We start from the raw sequence: 18,510 nt of genomic DNA on the forward strand, positions 1-18,510 counted from the left end.
CTGCCACACTGAACTCAGAGGGCAGCAGCATTCCTGCAACAGCCAGTGAGAAATGGGGAAGGAATTCATCCAGCAAGGGACGGTACAGGACAGCTGCACTGCTCCCTGTGCCCAGTACCATGGACTGGGAGCCTCCATAGCACTGGCAATGTGCTGCCCACCTTTGCAGGGATGCAGCATTTTAAGCAGAGTGGCCAAATGTGACAGCAGCCTGCTGCTGTCTCAGGATGAGGGACAATGGATGGGCTAAAGCCAGGCAAGTCACAGCAGCTGCCGTGCCCTGAGTGCGGGGCTGAGGGAAGGGGGCTCCTGGAAGGGCAGGATGCCTGTGGCAGCTGTGTGAGAGGCCCGGTGCCTGCATGGAGCAGAAGTGTGTCTGCAAAGTGCCACAAATCCCGCGGGTGGAAAATGCACCCACCACTTCTTTGGCCAGGCCTCAGAGCCCCAGCACAGGCCTGGAGGCAGAGGAGCAGGAGGGGTCACTCCTTTGGCCTCGTACCTCGGGCAGCTCCTGCCCTGGCCAGGGGACAAACCCCCTGTGCCCTGTCCTGCCCTGTGTGCAGCTCCTTTGGGCTCCTCACACACGAGCCTAGGGCACAGCCAGCAGCAGTCACCAATGGCCACTTAGTCTCTGGCCCCTCTCTTTTGGCTGCAGGGTGGTTTTTCCAGGTTCCTGCTCTGTTGGGAGGTGAGCCCAGACAGGCTGGCACCGGCAGCAGGAGCAGTCTCTGCTGGGCTGTGGCTGTGCCACTGCTCCCATGTGGGCTCTGCTGTCACTTGTGTGGCTTTGCCCTTCTTGTTACAGTGGGAATCAGGCCTGTCTTGCATAATGAAACCGAATCTGGCCAGGTAATGCTATCAGCTGGCTTTGTCAGCTCTGTGTGCTTATCTCCTAGCCAAGCATCAGCCCTCGGCAGAGGTTCCAGCCCTGTGCCACAGCTCCCAGCCAGCTTTGTCACTGTTTGCTCCCCAAAAGGTCAGTGAGAAGTGTCCCTGGGCATCAGTGGCACTGAGAGCTGCCTGCAGGGAAGTCATCTGCCACCCAGCTGGCTGTGATGAGATACCTCCAGGAGGTGCCTAGTGAATTCCAGAACTCCCAGCACTGCTGGCCACTGGTGCTCTGGATAGAGGTCACAGGAGAACTCCTTGTTTATTGACAAGCCAGCAGCAGGCCTGTGCAGTGACCTTCCAAGCTGCCACAGCACCTGTGTCTGCAGAGCTGCATCCATAACCTTGGCCCCTTTCAGGAACAGGGAGCAGCTGAGGAATGCCCAGTGCTGCCACAAGCGTCACCCAGCAGAGGCACTTTCACATCCTTGTAAGAGCCATGTGTGATGACAGAGCAGTTACTCGTCAAGGTTTCACAGCAAGAACTTGCTGGCAGATAATACCCACAGGATGGCAAGTGCACCTCGAGCAGTCCCATGAGCTCAGGCTAATCAGAATCACCAGGAAACTTGTGCTGGTTTTTCTCTCTGTGCCATGCTGAGGTGCTGCCTGTGGGAGCTGCAGTGGAGAGCACAAGATGTCTCAGCACTCTCTCCTGGCAGGACGTTGCTGCTCTCAAATGACACCGTTTGTAATTCCTCAGCTCTTTGAAAAAGCCCAGTTTTGTACTGAGAACTTGCTGTCCAGGCATTACCAACTTAATTTTCTGCCCTTCTCATCTCTCCAGGCAATGACCAGAGACCCTGACCATTTCCTAAATTGCTGGGCAGTGATTTTTTCCTCACTCTTAGATACTGCTGCTGGCAGCCTTGCCCAGGCTCTCTGTTGCAGTTCTCAGTTAAAGTCCATTTCCCAGGACAGGAAATTATTTGCTTCAGTTCCCTCTCCCACATGTGGGTCATTGTGAAAATCTCCCAGTGCATCATCTGGGTTTATTCCAGGTTACCAGCGGGGCACACTGGCTGCCTTCCCTGCTGGAAAAAGCACAAGGAGTCTCTAAAAACCAGGGCCAAAGTGGTGGTCTCAGATCTGGGATCTAGGCTTATTTTTCCAAATGGACTGAGCTGGGCTTGTGGGGCAGTGAGGGCTCTGAAATTAAATTTCTTGTGTAACAAAGGGTAAATTTCTTGTGTCGCGGTGCCTCCAACAGGGATTTTTGAGTGCAGTTGAGGACATTGAGGTGTAGGGTCTCAGGGATATGGGAGTTATGGGGCTATGGGGGCATTGAGGTGCAGGGGCTCGGTGAGGGATACAGGAGTTATGGGGGCATTGAGGTGCAGGGGCTCGGTGAGAGGTACAGGAGTTATGGGGGCATTGAGGTGCAGGGGCTCGGTGAGAGGTACAGGAGTTATGGGGGCATTGAGGTGCAGGGGCTCTGTGAGAGATACAGGAGTTATGGGGGCATTGAGGTGCAGGGGTTCGGTGAGAGATACAGGAGTTATGGGGGCATTGAGGTGCAGGGGCTCGGTGAGAGGTACAGGAGTTATGGGGGCATTGAGGTGCAGGGGCTTAGTGAGGGATACAGGAGTTATGGGGGCATTGGGGTGCAGGGGCTCGGTGAGAGATACAGGAGTTATGGGGGCATTGGGGTGCAGGGGCTCGGTGAGAGATACAGGAGTTATGGGGGCATTGAGGTGCAGGGGCTCGGTGAGGGATGCAGGAGTTATGGGGGCATTGGGGTGCAGGGGTTCGGTGAGAGATACAGGAGTTATGGGGGCATTGAGGTGCAGGGGCTCGGTGAGGGATGCAGGAGTTATGGGGGCATTGGGGTGCAGGGGCTTGGTGAGGGATATGGGAATTATGGGGGCATTGAGGTGCAGGGGCTCGGTGAGGGATACAGGAGTTATGGGGTCTCTGAGGGGTTTTGGGGTTGAGACTCCATAACCGTCCTAGCTTTCAAAGACCTCTCAGCCACCAAAGAATTAAGTTGATTGTGTAACACATCGAGGTGCCTCTGACAGGGATTTTTGGGTGCAATGCCAGGGCTGCTTTCCTGCCCCATATCCATGTCCCCGTGCTGAAGCTGTGCCCCTGTCCCTGCAGAACGACTCCTGGGGGAAGCAGTACTCGTACGCCCTGTTCAAGGCCATGAGCCACATGCTGTGCATCGGCTACGGGCAGCAGGCGCCGGTGGGGATGTCGGACGTGTGGCTCACCATGCTCAGCATGATCGTGGGGGCCACCTGCTACGCCATGTTCATCGGCCACGCCACCGCCCTCATCCAGTCCCTGGATTCCTCGCGCCGCCAGTACCAGGAGAAGGTAAGGACAGCCCTGCTGGGCCGGGGTGGTCTCTGTGATATCTGCAGGGAGGCCAGGGTGGTCTCTGTGCTGTCTGAGGGGAGCCTGGGGTGGTCTCTGTGCTGTGTGGAGGGAGGATGGGGTGCTCTCTGTGCTGTCCAGAGGGAGCCCGGGGTGGTTTCCTTGCTGTGGAGCAAGCCAGGACTGTCAGTGTGAGAGGCCAGGGCGCTGTTCCTTGGCTACTCATCCCCATCCATGCACTCCAGCACCCTCAGGAAGAAACAGCAGCAGGATCAGTAAATAGCAGGGCAAAGAGATGATTGTTGTTGTCTCTGCCTGTCTTTGTACACCAACGTTATCAATGGCACCGGTACCTAAAATTTTAAGTCACTTCTTCCTTTTCCACATCTTGTTTCAAACCCCAAGTGAATGTTCCAGAATGTGCAGCTTTTGTTTAGCAAGTGCTCTCTGTAAAAGTATCCTGATTTTTCACTCCAGTACTCCTGAGTGAAGCTGCAGAACAACCCCCAAAGCCCAGATCAAGGCTCAGGAGCTCGGAGCAGGTTCCCCAGGTAGCTGTGGAATTAATGGCACCATTGTGGGATTGCAGAATGGAGGGCACAGCCAGAAATGTCACATCTGATCTGGTTGCCACTGCCACAGTCACTGAATCTGTGAGCTGGGCAGGGCATCCAAAAAATGCAGCTGCCCTCAGTTAGTGGGGCTGGGGAGGTTTTATGGCCTGGTCTTGTGGGTACATTTGATCTGGAGACTAAGAGGAATTGTTCCTATTCTGACCCTGCCAGGTGCAGTTTAGGTGAGAGGGGAGCTGTGATTCAAGTGGAGAAACTGTGACCAGCAGGCACTGATCAGGTGAATTTTAAGTTCAGGGAGGGGGTGAGATGACCTTGGAACAGGTTTGAGACACAGGAATTACAATGGGAGGAGAGCAGGGCAGAGAGGGAGAGCAAAGAAGAGCAGAGGTTGACTCACGCTTGGAGCATAGGGAAGATCCCAAACCACAGCTAGAGCTAAAGGAGGGGGAATGCCCAGGAGAAGAGTGTCGAGGCCTGGCATGCATCCAGAGCATCCAGAGTTTTAGCTCTGTGTCACAGCTGAGCCGGGCTGATCCCCAGGGAGAGCAAGGCACGCCAAAGAGAAGGACACTGCAGCACTGGGAATGCAGGCTGATCAAATCTCAGGATGCAGAGTATTTATTCAAATGTGTTTGAAGTAGCACAGAAGTCAAGGACTGATCTGCAAAGCCAACCACCTGGGCAGCCTGGCACAGCCAGGACTGCACCTGCAGCACTGGGCACTCGGGGCTCTGGCTCCAGCCTGCGCTCAGACAAGGGCACAGCTTCACCCTGGCACTTGGACTCCAGGCAGTCCCCAGGAAGCCAGCAGGGACAGTGGAGGGGGTGGCAGGGACAGTGGGAAGTGTGAAAGCCTCGTTAGAACATGGGGATGTGAGGGAGAGGGTTAACAGACCCAGGAGAAGAGCTCTGACAAAGGCAATGGGGAGAGGATTGAACCAAGGGTGTATTTCCTATGGCAGGTTCATTTCCCAAGTTATCCTCTGAGGATCAAAGCTTCAGGGATTGACTACGTTCATTTTCCTCTTGCAAAGGGACAAATGATGGCCTAAAAACAAATATGTATTTACTTTCTGCATTCCTTAGCACTTGAATAGCCATGATTAAAATGAGGCTGCTGCGTGATTTGCAGCCCTGCAACTCAATTTAGTTCAGTCCTCCTGGGACAAAGTGTCTGCTGAAGCAGATTAGAGAGAGAATCTCAACAAGTTTGGAGGTTGATTGGTAGAAGCCAGCAGCAGTTGAGAGACCTCTGCTGAGTACCCTGTGGGCTCTGCCTGTCCCTCAGCACGGCTCAGCCTGCAGGGGCCTCGGGAGCTGTGCTGGGAGTGGCCAAGGAAAGGGACACCGTGGAGAGGGAGAGGAACAGCACAAACACAAACAGGAGAGGAGGTTACAGCTGGAGCTGCCCTGGAAGGCTTTGCTGTGTGGAACCCTCAGGACAAGGTTCAGGAGCGGGTTTTGGGGGAGGTTTCAGACTGTCCAGACCTCTGCCAACCCACTGGTCCTTCCCTTGGACAAGCAGGGCTTTAGAAAAGAGGAATAAAAGCCAAGCTGTGCTGTCTGTTGGCTTCAGGAGCAGGCTTGTGTCACTCTGCCTTGGATTCTCTGAACACTGGGACATTAAATCCCTGTCCTGTCAGAATCTCCTCCTGGAGCCTCTCACTTCATGCTGTGCTGGTTGTGCAAGGCAGGGAAGCTGGGTGGATCCATGGCGTGGCAGGAGCCACGGAGAATTCAGAGGGAATGCCCTGCTCCAAGCAGGGAGGTGCTGAGGTTCCTGGGTACCAGGGCACAGTCCCCTGTGGCACAGAGCCCTCCCAGCACATGGAGGGGGCACAGCTACGGTGCAGGGCCAGGCCTGGCCTCTCTCCAGATGGGAACAGCTCTTTGGATGGGGCTCTCTGAAGGGACTGTTTGACCTCCAGCCCCAGAGGCAAAGTGAGGAGGGACCTGTCTGTCCCATCAGAGTTTCCCATGGTCACAGAGTCAGCAGCAGGATCAGGAGCTGGTCTTCTCTCTTAACCTCAGCCTGGAGTTTAACTCCACAGTATCCTGGCATCTGTTTCCTGCACGTGAGACACCACCACCACAGGAGGTCCTTCCTGAGGGATTCTGACAGAAAATGTCCCCAAGTGCTGTTGTGGTGTTGTACCTGAATGGATGTGACAGCTCTGACCAAGAACTGAGCCCGTTCTCACCTGGAGCTCCCTGCCACCGTGCTCAGCTGGGCACCATGAGCCTTCCTGCCTTCCCAGACCCTCACTGAGCTCTTTTCTTCTCCCACATTAGTTTTCTCCCACATCAGTAGGTTGAAAGAGCTTATTTTTGAGCCCAGTGAGTGCCAGAGCTGGTGCAGGTGCTGGTGGAGGGGGTCAAGGACAGGAGCAGGGGTACAAGACCCTCTGCAGCTGTTCATGGATCAACTCCAGCCTTTACTCCGTCACTGGCTGCAGAATCTAGCCAGATATGCCCATTATTTTCATGCTTTTTGCAGGTTCTCCTATTAATTTATTTCCCTAATCCTGCAGCTCAGCTGGATTAGTATTTCAGTCAATTCACCACACACACCCTCTCCTCCTCCCCAGTACTCTGTAACCTTGAGGGTGGCGAGGGTGATGGTGCTGCTCTCTGCAGCTCCTTGGAGCAGGGCAGGGACATTCAGCCCCCATTGTGAGAAATGATCCTCACTTCCAAAAATTCAAAAGGGTTATTAAAACCTTACCAAAAATACAACAGAATACTGAATAGAGAAAATATTACAGCGCCGGGAGCAGAGGATCTTTCCCACCACGTGCTCATCCACACAATGAGGTTTTGCCTTTTAACCCTTTAGCCCTCCCAAAGTTCTGTCCATTGACTCCTCCTTTGCTGCCCAGTGCTGGAGATCACTTCCTGACATTTTGATTGGAGGTCAGGGGCTGCCACAGCAACGAGCTGAACCTCCCAAATGTCCCAAACCCAGGGCACCCCTGATAACAACACAATGGGGAGTGAAACTTAACTATAAATCTATAAAACTTCTCTTAACATATATACATGATATTTGCCTTTTAATTGTGAGAGTCCACCATCACATTACTCATCTATCCCAGTTGGGGTCACTCTCCCATCCCAGCAGGTGCAGGGAGGCTCAGCTCCCCAGGTACACCCAGAGCAGGCCCTGCAGTGATGCCTTGTGCAGGCTGACCTAGAACAGACCTAGACTGAGCTAAAGGGTAAAGAAGGGATTTGTTAAGAGGCCTCAACAGATCCACCTTGGGCAGCACAACCCAAAGTAGCCACAAAATGGACAACCAGTCACAGGGTCTCACTCTTTTATAAGTTTTGGCCCATTTGCATATTGGAGTTAATTGTCCAATTCCAGCTTTAGCCCATGCACTCCCATCCTGCTTGTTTTTCTCTCTCCGGCCCACGTTGTTTGTGCTCTTGGGGCTGAGATCTGGATCCTCTGTCCTTGTTCCCCAGCTGGAGCAGGGATTGTTTTGTCTCCCTGCTCTGTGAACAGAGCTCACCATCCCCTAACACGAAGCCCAGACCCACCCACTGAAGCAGCAGAGAATGTGAAAATATAAAAGCTAAAGCTGAGGCATCGCTGAGAGGCAGGGCTTGCTGCTGTCAGCACTGCAGAGCCCAGTAAAGCCCTAATCTCTCCTTCCAAAGCCTCATGTCCCCTCAGGATCTGCTCTCCTCCCTCCTTCCTCACTCCTCCTCCTCCCTGAGCAGTCCATGCAGCGCCTCTTATTCTTAAAATACCTTTTGACTCTGGGTAGGGACTTGCACTTTCCCTTGTCATTATCCTGAAGCAGCACGTGCTGCAGCAGGATTGCAGGGGGACACTGAAGAGAGAATCACTTCAGAAACCCTGCAGAGCACTGCCAGCACCCCTCAGCTCCTCACACCTCTTCACAGCCCTTCTGCCCACAGCTTATCCCTGCTCTGCCTACCCAAGCACTTCATTGTGCAGCTGGAACATTTCAGCCCTTCTGTCAGCACCCTGAACTCAGCAAAGAGAAGCTGGGGAAGGTTGAGTCATGGAAAGGCTGAAATAAAACAATGGGAATGTTCTATCCCTGTTGGGGGTGCTGGACCAGGATTTGTTGAGGGGAAATCCAGACAGTGCCCTTGGCCTGCCCACTGCTCTGAGAGCTGGGGACCTGTCCTGGGGCTCAGGCAGTCCTTGCTCCTTCTTGGAGACCAGTATAATAATAGTAAAATAATAGTTTTAGTTTAATAGTAAAATAATCGTTTTATTAGCAACAAGTTTAAAGGGTGATTTGGGCTTTTTTATGGTCCATGAGGAAACTGTGGAACTCATAGCTCCAGGGTGCTGCAGTGCTCCAGAGTCTCATTAACCTCAGAATATTTAGACAAATTGACTTGAGGAAAACCTTTCAGGTGTTGCTGAGTGCCCAGATGCAGATCCAGCCCCTGGCATGGGAATCCCAGATCTGCTTTGTCAGTGGGAAGGAGCTGGAGTCCTCCTCCTCCTCCTTCTCCTCCTCCTCCTCTCCCAGGCACCCAGGGCAGAGGAGCCCTCACTGCCCTCTGTGGGTTTGGGCTGCTCCCCATGAGCCTGTGCAGGGAACTGGGGGCACACTTCCTTCCTGGATAATCCCACCAGCCTGGCACTGTGCTGGTGAGCACCCCATGCCCACAGAGCTCATTAACCCTTTGCTGGAGCTGTGGTGGTTGCTGGGGCTCGGGGCTGGCTCAGCCAGAGGCACAGACACACCATGGTGACTCTGGCAGCTGCTCTGGGAGCCTGCAATGGGCACACACTGCCACAGTTCCCACTGCTCCCTGCCACTGAGCTGGCGGGGGGAGCTTCACATCCTCTACCAGTCTGGGCAGGGTTGGAAGTGACATTCCCGAGAGGATTGGTCACCAGGAAGTTCTCAGGGATTGTCCCCACATTCCTTGAGCTCAGAGGCATTCTGGAGAAGTGTCCTCCTGGGCCAGCACCCATGCTGGAGGTCAGGGAAGCTGCAGAGCTCACTCACACACTCCTTGGGTAATGTGTGTGAAGGAGAGGGCAGGGAGTGCAGCACTCCAGAAATTAAAGTTGTTTGCAGCATTTAATCAAATGCAAAATGTAATCAAATTTCCTAATTGGAAAGAGTTTGGAGAGCCTGGCTTTATCCTGTCATGCCTGCACTGAGTTTTTGTTCCCTCTGTGCAGAGATGGACTGAGCACTGTTGTGTCCCACCTTACTATCAGTCAAAACACCCTGGGTTGATAACAAGGCTGATAAAGGATGGCTTCAGTGATTGTGCCCCTGCTGTGTCCTGGGCCTGGGGTCCCAGCACTGCCCCAGGACAGCTTTGCTTTTCTGCAGTTCTGGAGTTCTGGCTGCTTTGCAGAGTCAAAAGAATGCAAGAAACATGTAATGGGGTGTTCACCTCAGTCAGAAACTCAGAAATTGTGTCAGTTGTTTTGGGTTTATTTAATCTTTTCCCTGAAAGAATCCTGGGCTGGTTATAAAACAGAAATGTTTGTTGAATGAAAACCTCATGGCTTCTTTTCAGGATGTCTTGTGGTGCAAACTGCCTTAACCAGACCAGGGCTGAGCAGTTCCTGCTCTTGCAGGAGAATATGTCACTGGTGGGCTTTAACTTGGTTTACCCATTCCTGAGAGCAGGCCCATTCTGAGGCTGTAAAACATGTCAGAAGCAGTGGGGTTACAGCTCAGATTGTGGCATCTCCACCCTGGGCCTGGAAGGCAGACAGGTCCTTCTGCCCTGTGACCACCACGTGGCACCTGCCTGTGTTGTCATGGCAAGGCAACCTCCCTGCCTTGGCAGCTCTTCCATTCCAGGGAGGGGTTTCAGACCTCAGTATCAGACTGGGAATTCATGTTGGCACTCGAGCTGTACATAAATAAATAGATAAATAAACTGAAGAGCTGATGCTGCAGCAAAGAGCCTCCCCCAGGGCCACCTGTCCTGCTGCTTCCAGCAGTGCTGGTCCCTCACTGCACACCCCCCCCACTCCCCTGTCCCCATCTCCAGCCTTTGGGGACACTTTTCACCTCATTCTCCCCTTCTGCAGAGAGTACTGCTGTCCCTTTGCCCTGTCCCATTCCAGATGTGTGGCTCCAATGATCTGACATCTCCACAATGTCCTGTGATATTTCTAAAGATGGATTGACCATGGCCAAAAGTGCCCTGTGCTGGCCTGGTGCCTTATGGCAGGATGTGGCCTCTCCAGCCCAGCCAGACATTCCCTTCAGGGGCCATTCCCAGGGAAAACAGGCTGTTCCATAGCCATGATGTGCAGGTTTGTCCATATTGCATTCCCTTGACATGCACAGGATTAGACCTTAGGGCTCAGCACCCACAACATTTCATGCAGAGGGATTTGCTTTGAGAGAAGCATCTGCTTTCCTCAGAGCCCCGAGCAGCAGGGATGGTCAGAGGCAAACAGGGGTTTCATCAGACTCATTATTGATCCTGCTCAGCCTAATGGTATCTCCCAGCCCAGGAATGGGATTGTCCAAAATCCCTGCCTGAACAGGAATGGGATTGTCCAAAATCCCTGCCCGAACAGGAGCTGATGGGAGCGAAGGGAGGCACCTCACAGCTATCCCCAGTGCAAGGAATGTTGGACAGAAAGTGGGAGAAAAGCTCCAGGGATTGTCTGTACCACAGCAAGAGATCAGGAGCCTGACTCTGGGTGAGATAATTCCCCAAGGTACCGTGCAGTAAGGGAAAAAGTGTTCCAGGTTTCCCATTTTCTCATGTTCTCATGTTCTCATTTTCTGGTGGAAATCTAACAAAATGAGCACAATGAGCAAGGGCTATGGTACAGGAATCAATGAATCCAGCCTTTGGAAAGGCTCACAACCAGGACATCACATAAAACTCTTGCAGAATGGAGGTAGCTCCCAGATTTTTGTCCCAGAATTTCTGTTGTTCCCTTAAACCCCTCCTGCAGTCCTGTGACTCCATGAGGAGTAAGATGTAGGATAGAATAGATCCTGAGGGTGGGAATATGAATGGCTTAAAAGAGGAAAAAAACCCAGAAGTGAGCATTTCCTTGGGTTTGATGATTCCTGAATGCTGGGAGCTGCAGTATTTGACTCCTAATCAGAGATCAGGGAGAAGAAACCAAAGATCCCAGTTGTGTCCTGTCAGCACCCTCCATGTGGTGGATCCCATGAGCTGATCTTCCCCCTGTGGGGCACTGATCCACTTGGAGAGCCCCAGCACTGGACAGGGTGGCTCTTAGCCCAGCCTTGGCAGACACCATCATTCCCTGAGCTGAAATGCTCCTCTGGAGCCTCCTTCTTCTTCCACAGGTGCATCTCTGGTGCTTTCTGTGGGCTCCAGGTATGGTGATATTTGTGACTGGGATTAAACCTGGTGCCACAGTGGCCTCAGCCCAATCCTGGAAGGATCCAAGCAGTGCCAGAATCATGGAATGTGCAGGGTTGGAAGGGACCCTCTGGGATTGTGGAACCCTGCATGGGACACCCCAACAGTCCCCCCTGTGCCTGGTGGTTTTCACCTTCAGAACTGGGGCAAGGAAAGGGTTGAGCCTGTTCAGTGATTTATCCCTGCCAGAGAGAGGAGGGTTCCTGATGGATATTGAGGGCATGGAAGGAGTTAAAAATACTCAGTTCACTTTGGGCTGTGAGTGTCAGAGCTTTGGTAGAAGGGGAGGGAAGTGGTGAGAGAGGAAGGAAAGTGGCCAGCTAGAGAAGCAAAAATCCTCAGCTGAATGGTTTCCTTTTGATATATTAATACATCCTTCAAGGGCTATTTGAGGAAAAACAGGCTTAAGAAAATGAGCTGGGATTTAAATGGGCTTGATTGTCTTCAGAGAGATTTCAGTAATTCCTAAATGAGTGTTTTTAGTTGAACTCAGAGAGGCCACTAAGCTCTGAGCACAGGTCAGGCTGGGGACAGGCAGACAAGTGGGAGGCTGAGCAGACGAGGAGGAGGAGGCAGGAGGGGAAATGGCTGTCAGGGGGGCCTGGCCACAGCTGAAAGGCAGCAAAGGGACACCAGGTGGCTTCAGAGGGGGCCAGCTGAGTGTGGCATCATCTGCCTGATCCCACAAGAGTGGGGCTTCAGCAGCTCCAAGGGAAGGGGGAAAACCCCAGTGAATCTTCAGTTTCTCAGACATGGAAAGAAGGGGTTGATGCTTTCAATTCTGACCCCATCTCTGCACAAGGGAGAGCTGAGGACCCCAAAACCCTCATGGCTGAGAGGAGGGAGCACCAGCAGAGGCAGGAGACAAGAGACTCCCTCTCTTTAACCATGACAGAGAATGATGGTTTCTTATTTCTCTGTTTGCTTTTATAACCCTGATTTCCATTTGCAATGGGAAGCAGCCCCTTTACTGGGGAAGTAAATTTGTCCTGTTTTCCCTGGGAGCTTTATGTGGGGACAGCGGTGACAGGGGACTCTGACAAGCCCTGGGGACACTGCAGAGCAGTAATTTATTGCTCTTTGTTGCAAAGCCATAAATCCACATTCAGTGGTGAATAAGCAGAGTCCCAGTCACCCCGTGCAGCCTGTGCTGGTGCATTTTGGAGCGTGGGGATGTTTTTCCCAGGGAGAAAAAGGGAAGCTAAGATGGACAGCAAGTGCCAGTGGAGGAGGGGACAGGGGCAGAGGCAGTGGCAGCAGGTGAGGACAGACACCTGGTGACACTGGTCACTGCTCCAGCCCAATCACTGCACTAAAGCTGAGAGCCTAAGGGGATATTTTTGGCAAATCATTTATTCAACAAAAATGCAGCATTAAAGCAAGCAGAGCTCTTTGTGGATTTTAGATGAATTTAATAAACCTGAGTCAGCAGAAGCTCGTGCCTAATGATTTCCCTTTCCGTGGTGAGAGTCCCACACATCCTGTGCCTGGTTTGCCAGGTCCCATGGGTGTCTCAGGCTGCAGTGCCTCTCCAGTGGCAGGAGACATCTGTGCTTAGATGAGCCACAAACCCTGAAACTTTCTGCTTGGAACACCATAACCTCCAAAATTCTCTTTGGGTGAGTTGCCCACAAGGGAGCTGCTGTTTTCCATTCTGCTGCTGTTTTCCACTTCCTTTCCCTCCCTCATTTCCTCGGGGCACCCAGCACATCCTGCCCTGCTACAGCCAGTCCCTGCAGAGCCTGAGCCACGCAGGTGACAAAGGACAGGGGCCAGTGCCAGTGGGAGGTGGGGACTCCCTTGCCTTTGGTCAGGCTGGAGGGATCAGGAATATTTCCAGGCAGTTCCTGTGCTTTGGGAATGCCAGGAAGCCCCAGGTGTCCCCTCTGCCACCTTGGCTCCTTGCAGTGATGCCCTCTCCTGCGTGGTGCAGATGGAGCTGGCAGTGCCAGCACAGGCTGTCCCTGGAGCAGGACCCAGGGCTGTAACGAGCACAGCTTCACTAACCAAGCTCTCCTGCACTAAAGGGACGTTCAGGGACATGTTTATCAGGGAGAAGAGGGGAAATAGGGCTGGGAAAGGAGCAGCACAGTCCTTTTGTCAGCAATTAGTGCAGTACACACTGAGGATTGTGTCCTGTACTGCCACCAGTGAAAGGAGCGTGACCATTCCCTGCACACACCTTGTCCTGCAGCACCTGCAGGGCAGCAGGATGCTGGTACAGCCCTGGCCCTTGGGGAGGTGTCCTTCACTCACAGAAAGTACCATCCATCCCCAAAGCTGCTCTGCCATCAGTCAGAGCGTGCCCTTTATTCTGCTGGAACTGACACCATGGAAATGAGAGCCATCAGGTGAAAAGATGGATGAATTAGGGTGAGTCCTTGGGGCACAGGAGTGAAGAAAAGGGAAAGAAAGTCCTGGGAAAGCAAAGGTTCCATCGTGGCAGGGTGGGCAGGAGCACAGAGGGGAGAAGCAGCAGGCTGGGCACTGCAGCTCCAGCCCAATAACCAGGCTGTTGATCCAGGTGTGCCCCTCTGCTTGCTGTGAGTGCACACTGAACTGCGGTGAAAAATGAAGACCCCACAATTCCAATAGATCTGTAGGGCATGGTATGTTTTTATTACAGCGCTGGACACATGCGAGGGAGCTTTCCCCTTCAAAGGACATGCGTGCCCCTGAAAACTCGCGATCTTTTTTTATTACTCTAGCTAATTTACATATTTATAGAATTTCACAATAGGTTCATGTATATTTATTATTTAGATTTTGCCTTATACTTACAGCTAGTTACATTTGTACTTAGTTGTTGTCAGAAAGTACAGAGAGAACTCCTGGGTCACTCTGTGCTGTTTGTTTTAAGGTCTGAGGAGTCTTTCTTATCTCTTATCTCTTTAGCTTGGAAATTCACATTCTTTCTCTTTAGCTGGGGCAGTTTTGCTAGTGCTGCAGTTACCAGACTAAACAGCATATTTTACTTATGTTAGCAAGCTCAAAGCGGCACGTTTCACCTAAATCCAAATGGATTTCTACCCTGTTGATTTTTTACTCTGTCTCAACACCCAGAGCAGGTTCTGTGCTTGCCCTGCTACAGCCCCTGGGGCTGCACCTCTGTGACAGCTCTGGAGCCCAGCTGGCCACTGGCCTGCCATGTGCAATGGAAAAACCTTCCCTGGGTGTGGGTTTGTGATTCACCCTAGGTGAGAGTAAAAGGAACAGGCTGCTGCTGTGCCACACACTAAAGTTTTTATTCTGTATTCTTCTGAAGATCTTCTGAAGGTGAGAGTTCTAAGGGGATACAGTGTTATGTCTGCCACGGTAGCAGTAGTGAAACAGCAACAACTGAGTGGGATCTTGAGTAGGCAGGTAGGTAGTAAGTGAGCAGGAAGGGTCTCTAGCATATAGAAGTATAGGTTAAATATGATTATAAACTAATGAATTTAATACAGTTTCTATTTTTTTATCTAATTGTGCCCTAATTCTAGTGGTCGTAAGATTTTACACAACATTACTAGATTATCACTCAGAACTACAAATGTATTTCTGTCAGTTTTTCTTGTTTATGGGAACACTATAGCTAAAAAATGTGAACAACAGGTTAAGTTTACCTTTTGTCTGGGGCAGGGTAACCTTATGGAAATACCACTACTATGGTAGAATTGTGCCTAAGGACAAAAAGGCCTCTGCTTTCTGCTGCAGTGTTTTAGATACTCAAGGCACTTAGTGTAAGTTTCTACTAAAAGCTAAAATCTATATTTCTATTCCACTTTGTGGCTTCATGTATCTCAGTTTCTCTAGGGGTTTCAGTTCAATCCCTGGGCCTGAATTTCTTTCTGGGCCTGTGCCCCGAGGGGCTTGCATTCCATCACCTGGGGGCACTTGGTCTCTCCTGCTCCCACCTGCAAAGTCCTGTTTGCTGGGAGGACCCAGGCACTCCTTCCTCAGCCCTGCTCCCAGCTGGGTAATAATTAGCAGTGACTCCATGTATTACAGAAGGCTGGTTAATAACAATCTTTATTAAGAGACTCATTGCTCTTTTATAGACAGTTACAATACAGGTTGACCTAATTGGTCCTCTAGTCCAAACACCATCACCATTGGTTAATTAAGAAACCACCCTTTGGTAAAAAAATCTCCATAACACCTTCCACATGTTCACAACAAAAGGTGCAACAAGTGAAGATAAGAATTGTTTCTCGTTCTTTTCTCTGATCTTCTGACAGCCTTTTCCAGGAGGATGCTTGGGAAAGTTGTGTTTCTCTCTGTGGTGCCACAGGGCTGTGTGGAGGGGAGCACAGGCTGCTCAGCACTCAGGCAGTGAGCACAGGGCACCCAGCTGAGGATGAGCTTAAAGGTTAAAGCAAGGGGCAGCCATTTGGGGAGCACAGCAGGCTAGTCTGCAAACTCCCCATGGATGGCACCAGCCCTCCCTGCTGCTCCAGGTGAAGGAAGCAGGGCCAGCACGTGCTGCCCATGAGTTTGTGGCATGTCCTGTAACCGGTGCCCTCGTGTCTCCCTGCTCAGTACAAACAGGTGGAGCAGTACATGTCCTTCCACAAGCTGCCCGCCGACATGCGGCAGCGCATCCACGACTACTACGAGCACCGCTACCAGGGCAAGATGTTCGATGAGGAGAGCATCCTGGGGGAGCTGAGCGAGCCCCTGCGCGAGGTAAGAGGGCGGTCAACGGGCAAGGCGCTTCCCCAGCGCCGCTGGCAGCTCTGGAGCTCCTGGGCCAGGGGCTCAGGAAGCTCCCACCTCTTGTATTGGGCTAAAACTTGGCATGGAGTGCTGGCCTCATCCATGGGGGGGGTCACAGGAAGAAGGAGCCTTCAGAGAAGCCCCCTTTCCTTCCCAGCTGAAGCCTGGCAATGCAGGTTGTCCCTGGGATGTCAGCACTGTGTCACCCACCAGTTCCAGAAGGGGCCTGCCTTCTGTCCTTGTTCCCCAACAATGTCCCTCCATGGGAGAAAGAAGAGCTGAGCAAGTGCCAGACTGGATTTAAAACTAGTTTTGCTGAAATCTCAAAGGGCACCCTTCTGAAAACCCCTGTTAGGGGACACAGATGCTTCCCCAGCTCTCTCTCTTCCTGCTGCAGTTATCCCTGTTCCCATGGAGTGCTGTGCTGGGCTCAGCACCACTTCCTGAGTGGGAGCTGCTGGGGCACAGAGCAGCTCCTGAGCTGTCACCCCTGTGAGTGACACGGAGCCCTGGGGGAGGCACAGCCCAGCTGTGCTGACAGCTGAGCTGGGCTTTCTTCAGCCAGGCTTGGTGATCCAGCCTCTGCCCAGTGCCTGGTGAGCACCTCTGCCTCCTCTCCTGACACTGTCCCCATCTGCCTGGGATCATTCTTCTCCCGGGCACATTTGTGCTGTTTAACAGCTCATTGACAAGCAAGGGCAGCAGAGAACGAGGGGCTGCCAAGGTGAGTTATGACACCTACCCAGAGAGGAGCCCTGAGCTTTGTCAGACAGCATTTCACTGTTGCTATGCTCCCTCACAGCCCAAGGTTTCCTGCAGAATCAGGAATGCTGTGTGTGTTTGGGAGGTTTGAGTGTTGTCCTTGCTCGGGGGAGGCAGAGGGGTGAAGGCAGTGAGCGTGGTGCTGGCTCCAGCACTGCTCTGAGCATCCAGAGCCCATCCAGCCTGCACCAGGGCAGCCAGACCAAGGCACAGCCGGTTTATCCCACTTTAAATGCACAGGTCAGGTGGGGGATCTTCACAGGTCATTAGGTGTTGACTAACCATATGTGTGTCCTCTCCTCTTCCTCTCTCTCCTTTACACCACACCTCTCAGGAAATCATCAACTTCAACTGCCGCAAGCTGGTGGCCTCCATGCCCCTGTTTGCCAACGCAGACCCCAACTTTGTGACATCCATGCTGACCAAGCTGAAGTTCGAGGTGTTCCAGCCTGGGGACTACATCATCCGGGAGGGCACCATCGGCAAGAAGATGTACTTCATCCAGCACGGCGTGGTCAGCGTCCTCACCAAGGGCAACAAGGAGACCAAGCTGGCCGATGGCTCCTACTTCGGAGGTGCGTGCTGCTCACTGCACAGCCACAGCCCTGCTCTGCTCAGCCGTTCCTGATCCACGTGGGACTGACCCCAGCACCTCCTCCTCCATCTCTGGGCAGCGTCCCAGACAGGGGATGGTGCAGGGGTGTTGGATTAGGCCCTTTTCTGACCCAGAGATGGTGCAACTGAGAGGTGTTTAAAAAACTTTTATTCCATTTTCAGTCTCATGTGAAGGGTGAGACAATGCAAATGTTATAATTCACACCATCACAATCAGAAACCCACTATTTCCTAATTACAATAAGTGTTTCTTGGCCTATCAGCTTTTGTCACACCGTGCTGTACATGCCTTAAAGCCAATCATCTAAAATGCATCTTTCATAGCTCTATTTCTCAAAAGTATCCAGTCTTACTTGCAAAGCATCCTTTGAAACTTGTTTCTGGTTCCATTTCTCTCTCAGCAATGTCTGTCCTATTCCATGGCATTTCTAAGTCAGCATTTCTTATCTCAACGTTTGGATACAGATGCACACTGTGTGAGCCTTCTGTCAGGCTTGGAGAATTCTCTACAAATCCATTTCCCACACAGGGAAAGGTGACTCGTGGGCACTGCAGAACCTAGGTCATAAATAACAGCAAAACACAGCAGGGAAACTTGGTTCTTGCAGGTTCATTTCCTTCTGACAAATGGGTGAAGCTGAGAACTTAAAGGTAAAAACCGACCTGTTCTCAGCTTTCTGCAGGCACATTCCTACTCCTGCTGTCCAGCATCTACTGCATGAGGGGCTGGATAAACACAGAGGGGAAAACTGTCCCTCATCTGCCCTGCCTGTGGCTCAGCAAAGCATCCTGGGTGTCAGCAGGCAGGCAAAATGTGCAAGCAGCAGAGCTCTGGAGCAGTGGGACCAACAGGAGGCTGGGAAGGATTTGGGGCATTGCTCTCATGAGAAACACAAAGCCCCCTCTCCTGTCAGAGCCCGTGCAGAGCTCAGCCCCAGACAGGCAGGTTACAGGACAAGCTCTGAGTGCACCACCTCTGATGATCTGCTGAGGGGAGACAGAGCAAAACCTGCCTTGCCTTCCCTTCTGGAGGCCATTCCTCTAAAAAAGTTCCTATTATGCATTTCCCACACTCCTGTTACTCCTGGTTCATGTGGAACAACCTGTCTGCACCTCACTTGGGTACAAGGATTGTGCAGCCTGGCATTTGGAGCTGGAGGGTTGGAGTCAGGATACCCTGACTGCCAAATGGGATTGAACTTGCCCATGACATTCCATCAGAACTCCTCACACACATGGCACTGTCTCCTAAGCATCATTTCCTTGGGAAAGC

The 18,510-nt window shown here is 52.2% G+C and overlaps 1 protein-coding gene across 1 annotated transcript in view; it reads left to right on the forward strand.

The window, feature by feature from the left end:
• Window positions 1-18,510, forward strand: part of HCN4 (hyperpolarization activated cyclic nucleotide gated potassium channel 4) — a 97,895-nt gene that overhangs the window by 64,104 nt on the left and 15,281 nt on the right. Inside the window, exons 4-6 of the mRNA XM_053954829.1 lie at window positions 2,992-3,210; window positions 15,684-15,830; window positions 16,957-17,197. Coding sequence (XP_053810804.1) covers window positions 2,992-3,210; window positions 15,684-15,830; window positions 16,957-17,197 — 607 coding nt within the window. The remainder of the gene's footprint in view (window positions 1-2,991; window positions 3,211-15,683; window positions 15,831-16,956; window positions 17,198-18,510) is intronic.

The sequence above is a fragment of the Vidua chalybeata genome, chromosome 13 (assembly GCF_026979565.1).
Source record: "Vidua chalybeata isolate OUT-0048 chromosome 13, bVidCha1 merged haplotype, whole genome shotgun sequence".
Taxonomy (NCBI): Eukaryota; Metazoa; Chordata; class Aves; order Passeriformes; family Viduidae; genus Vidua; species Vidua chalybeata.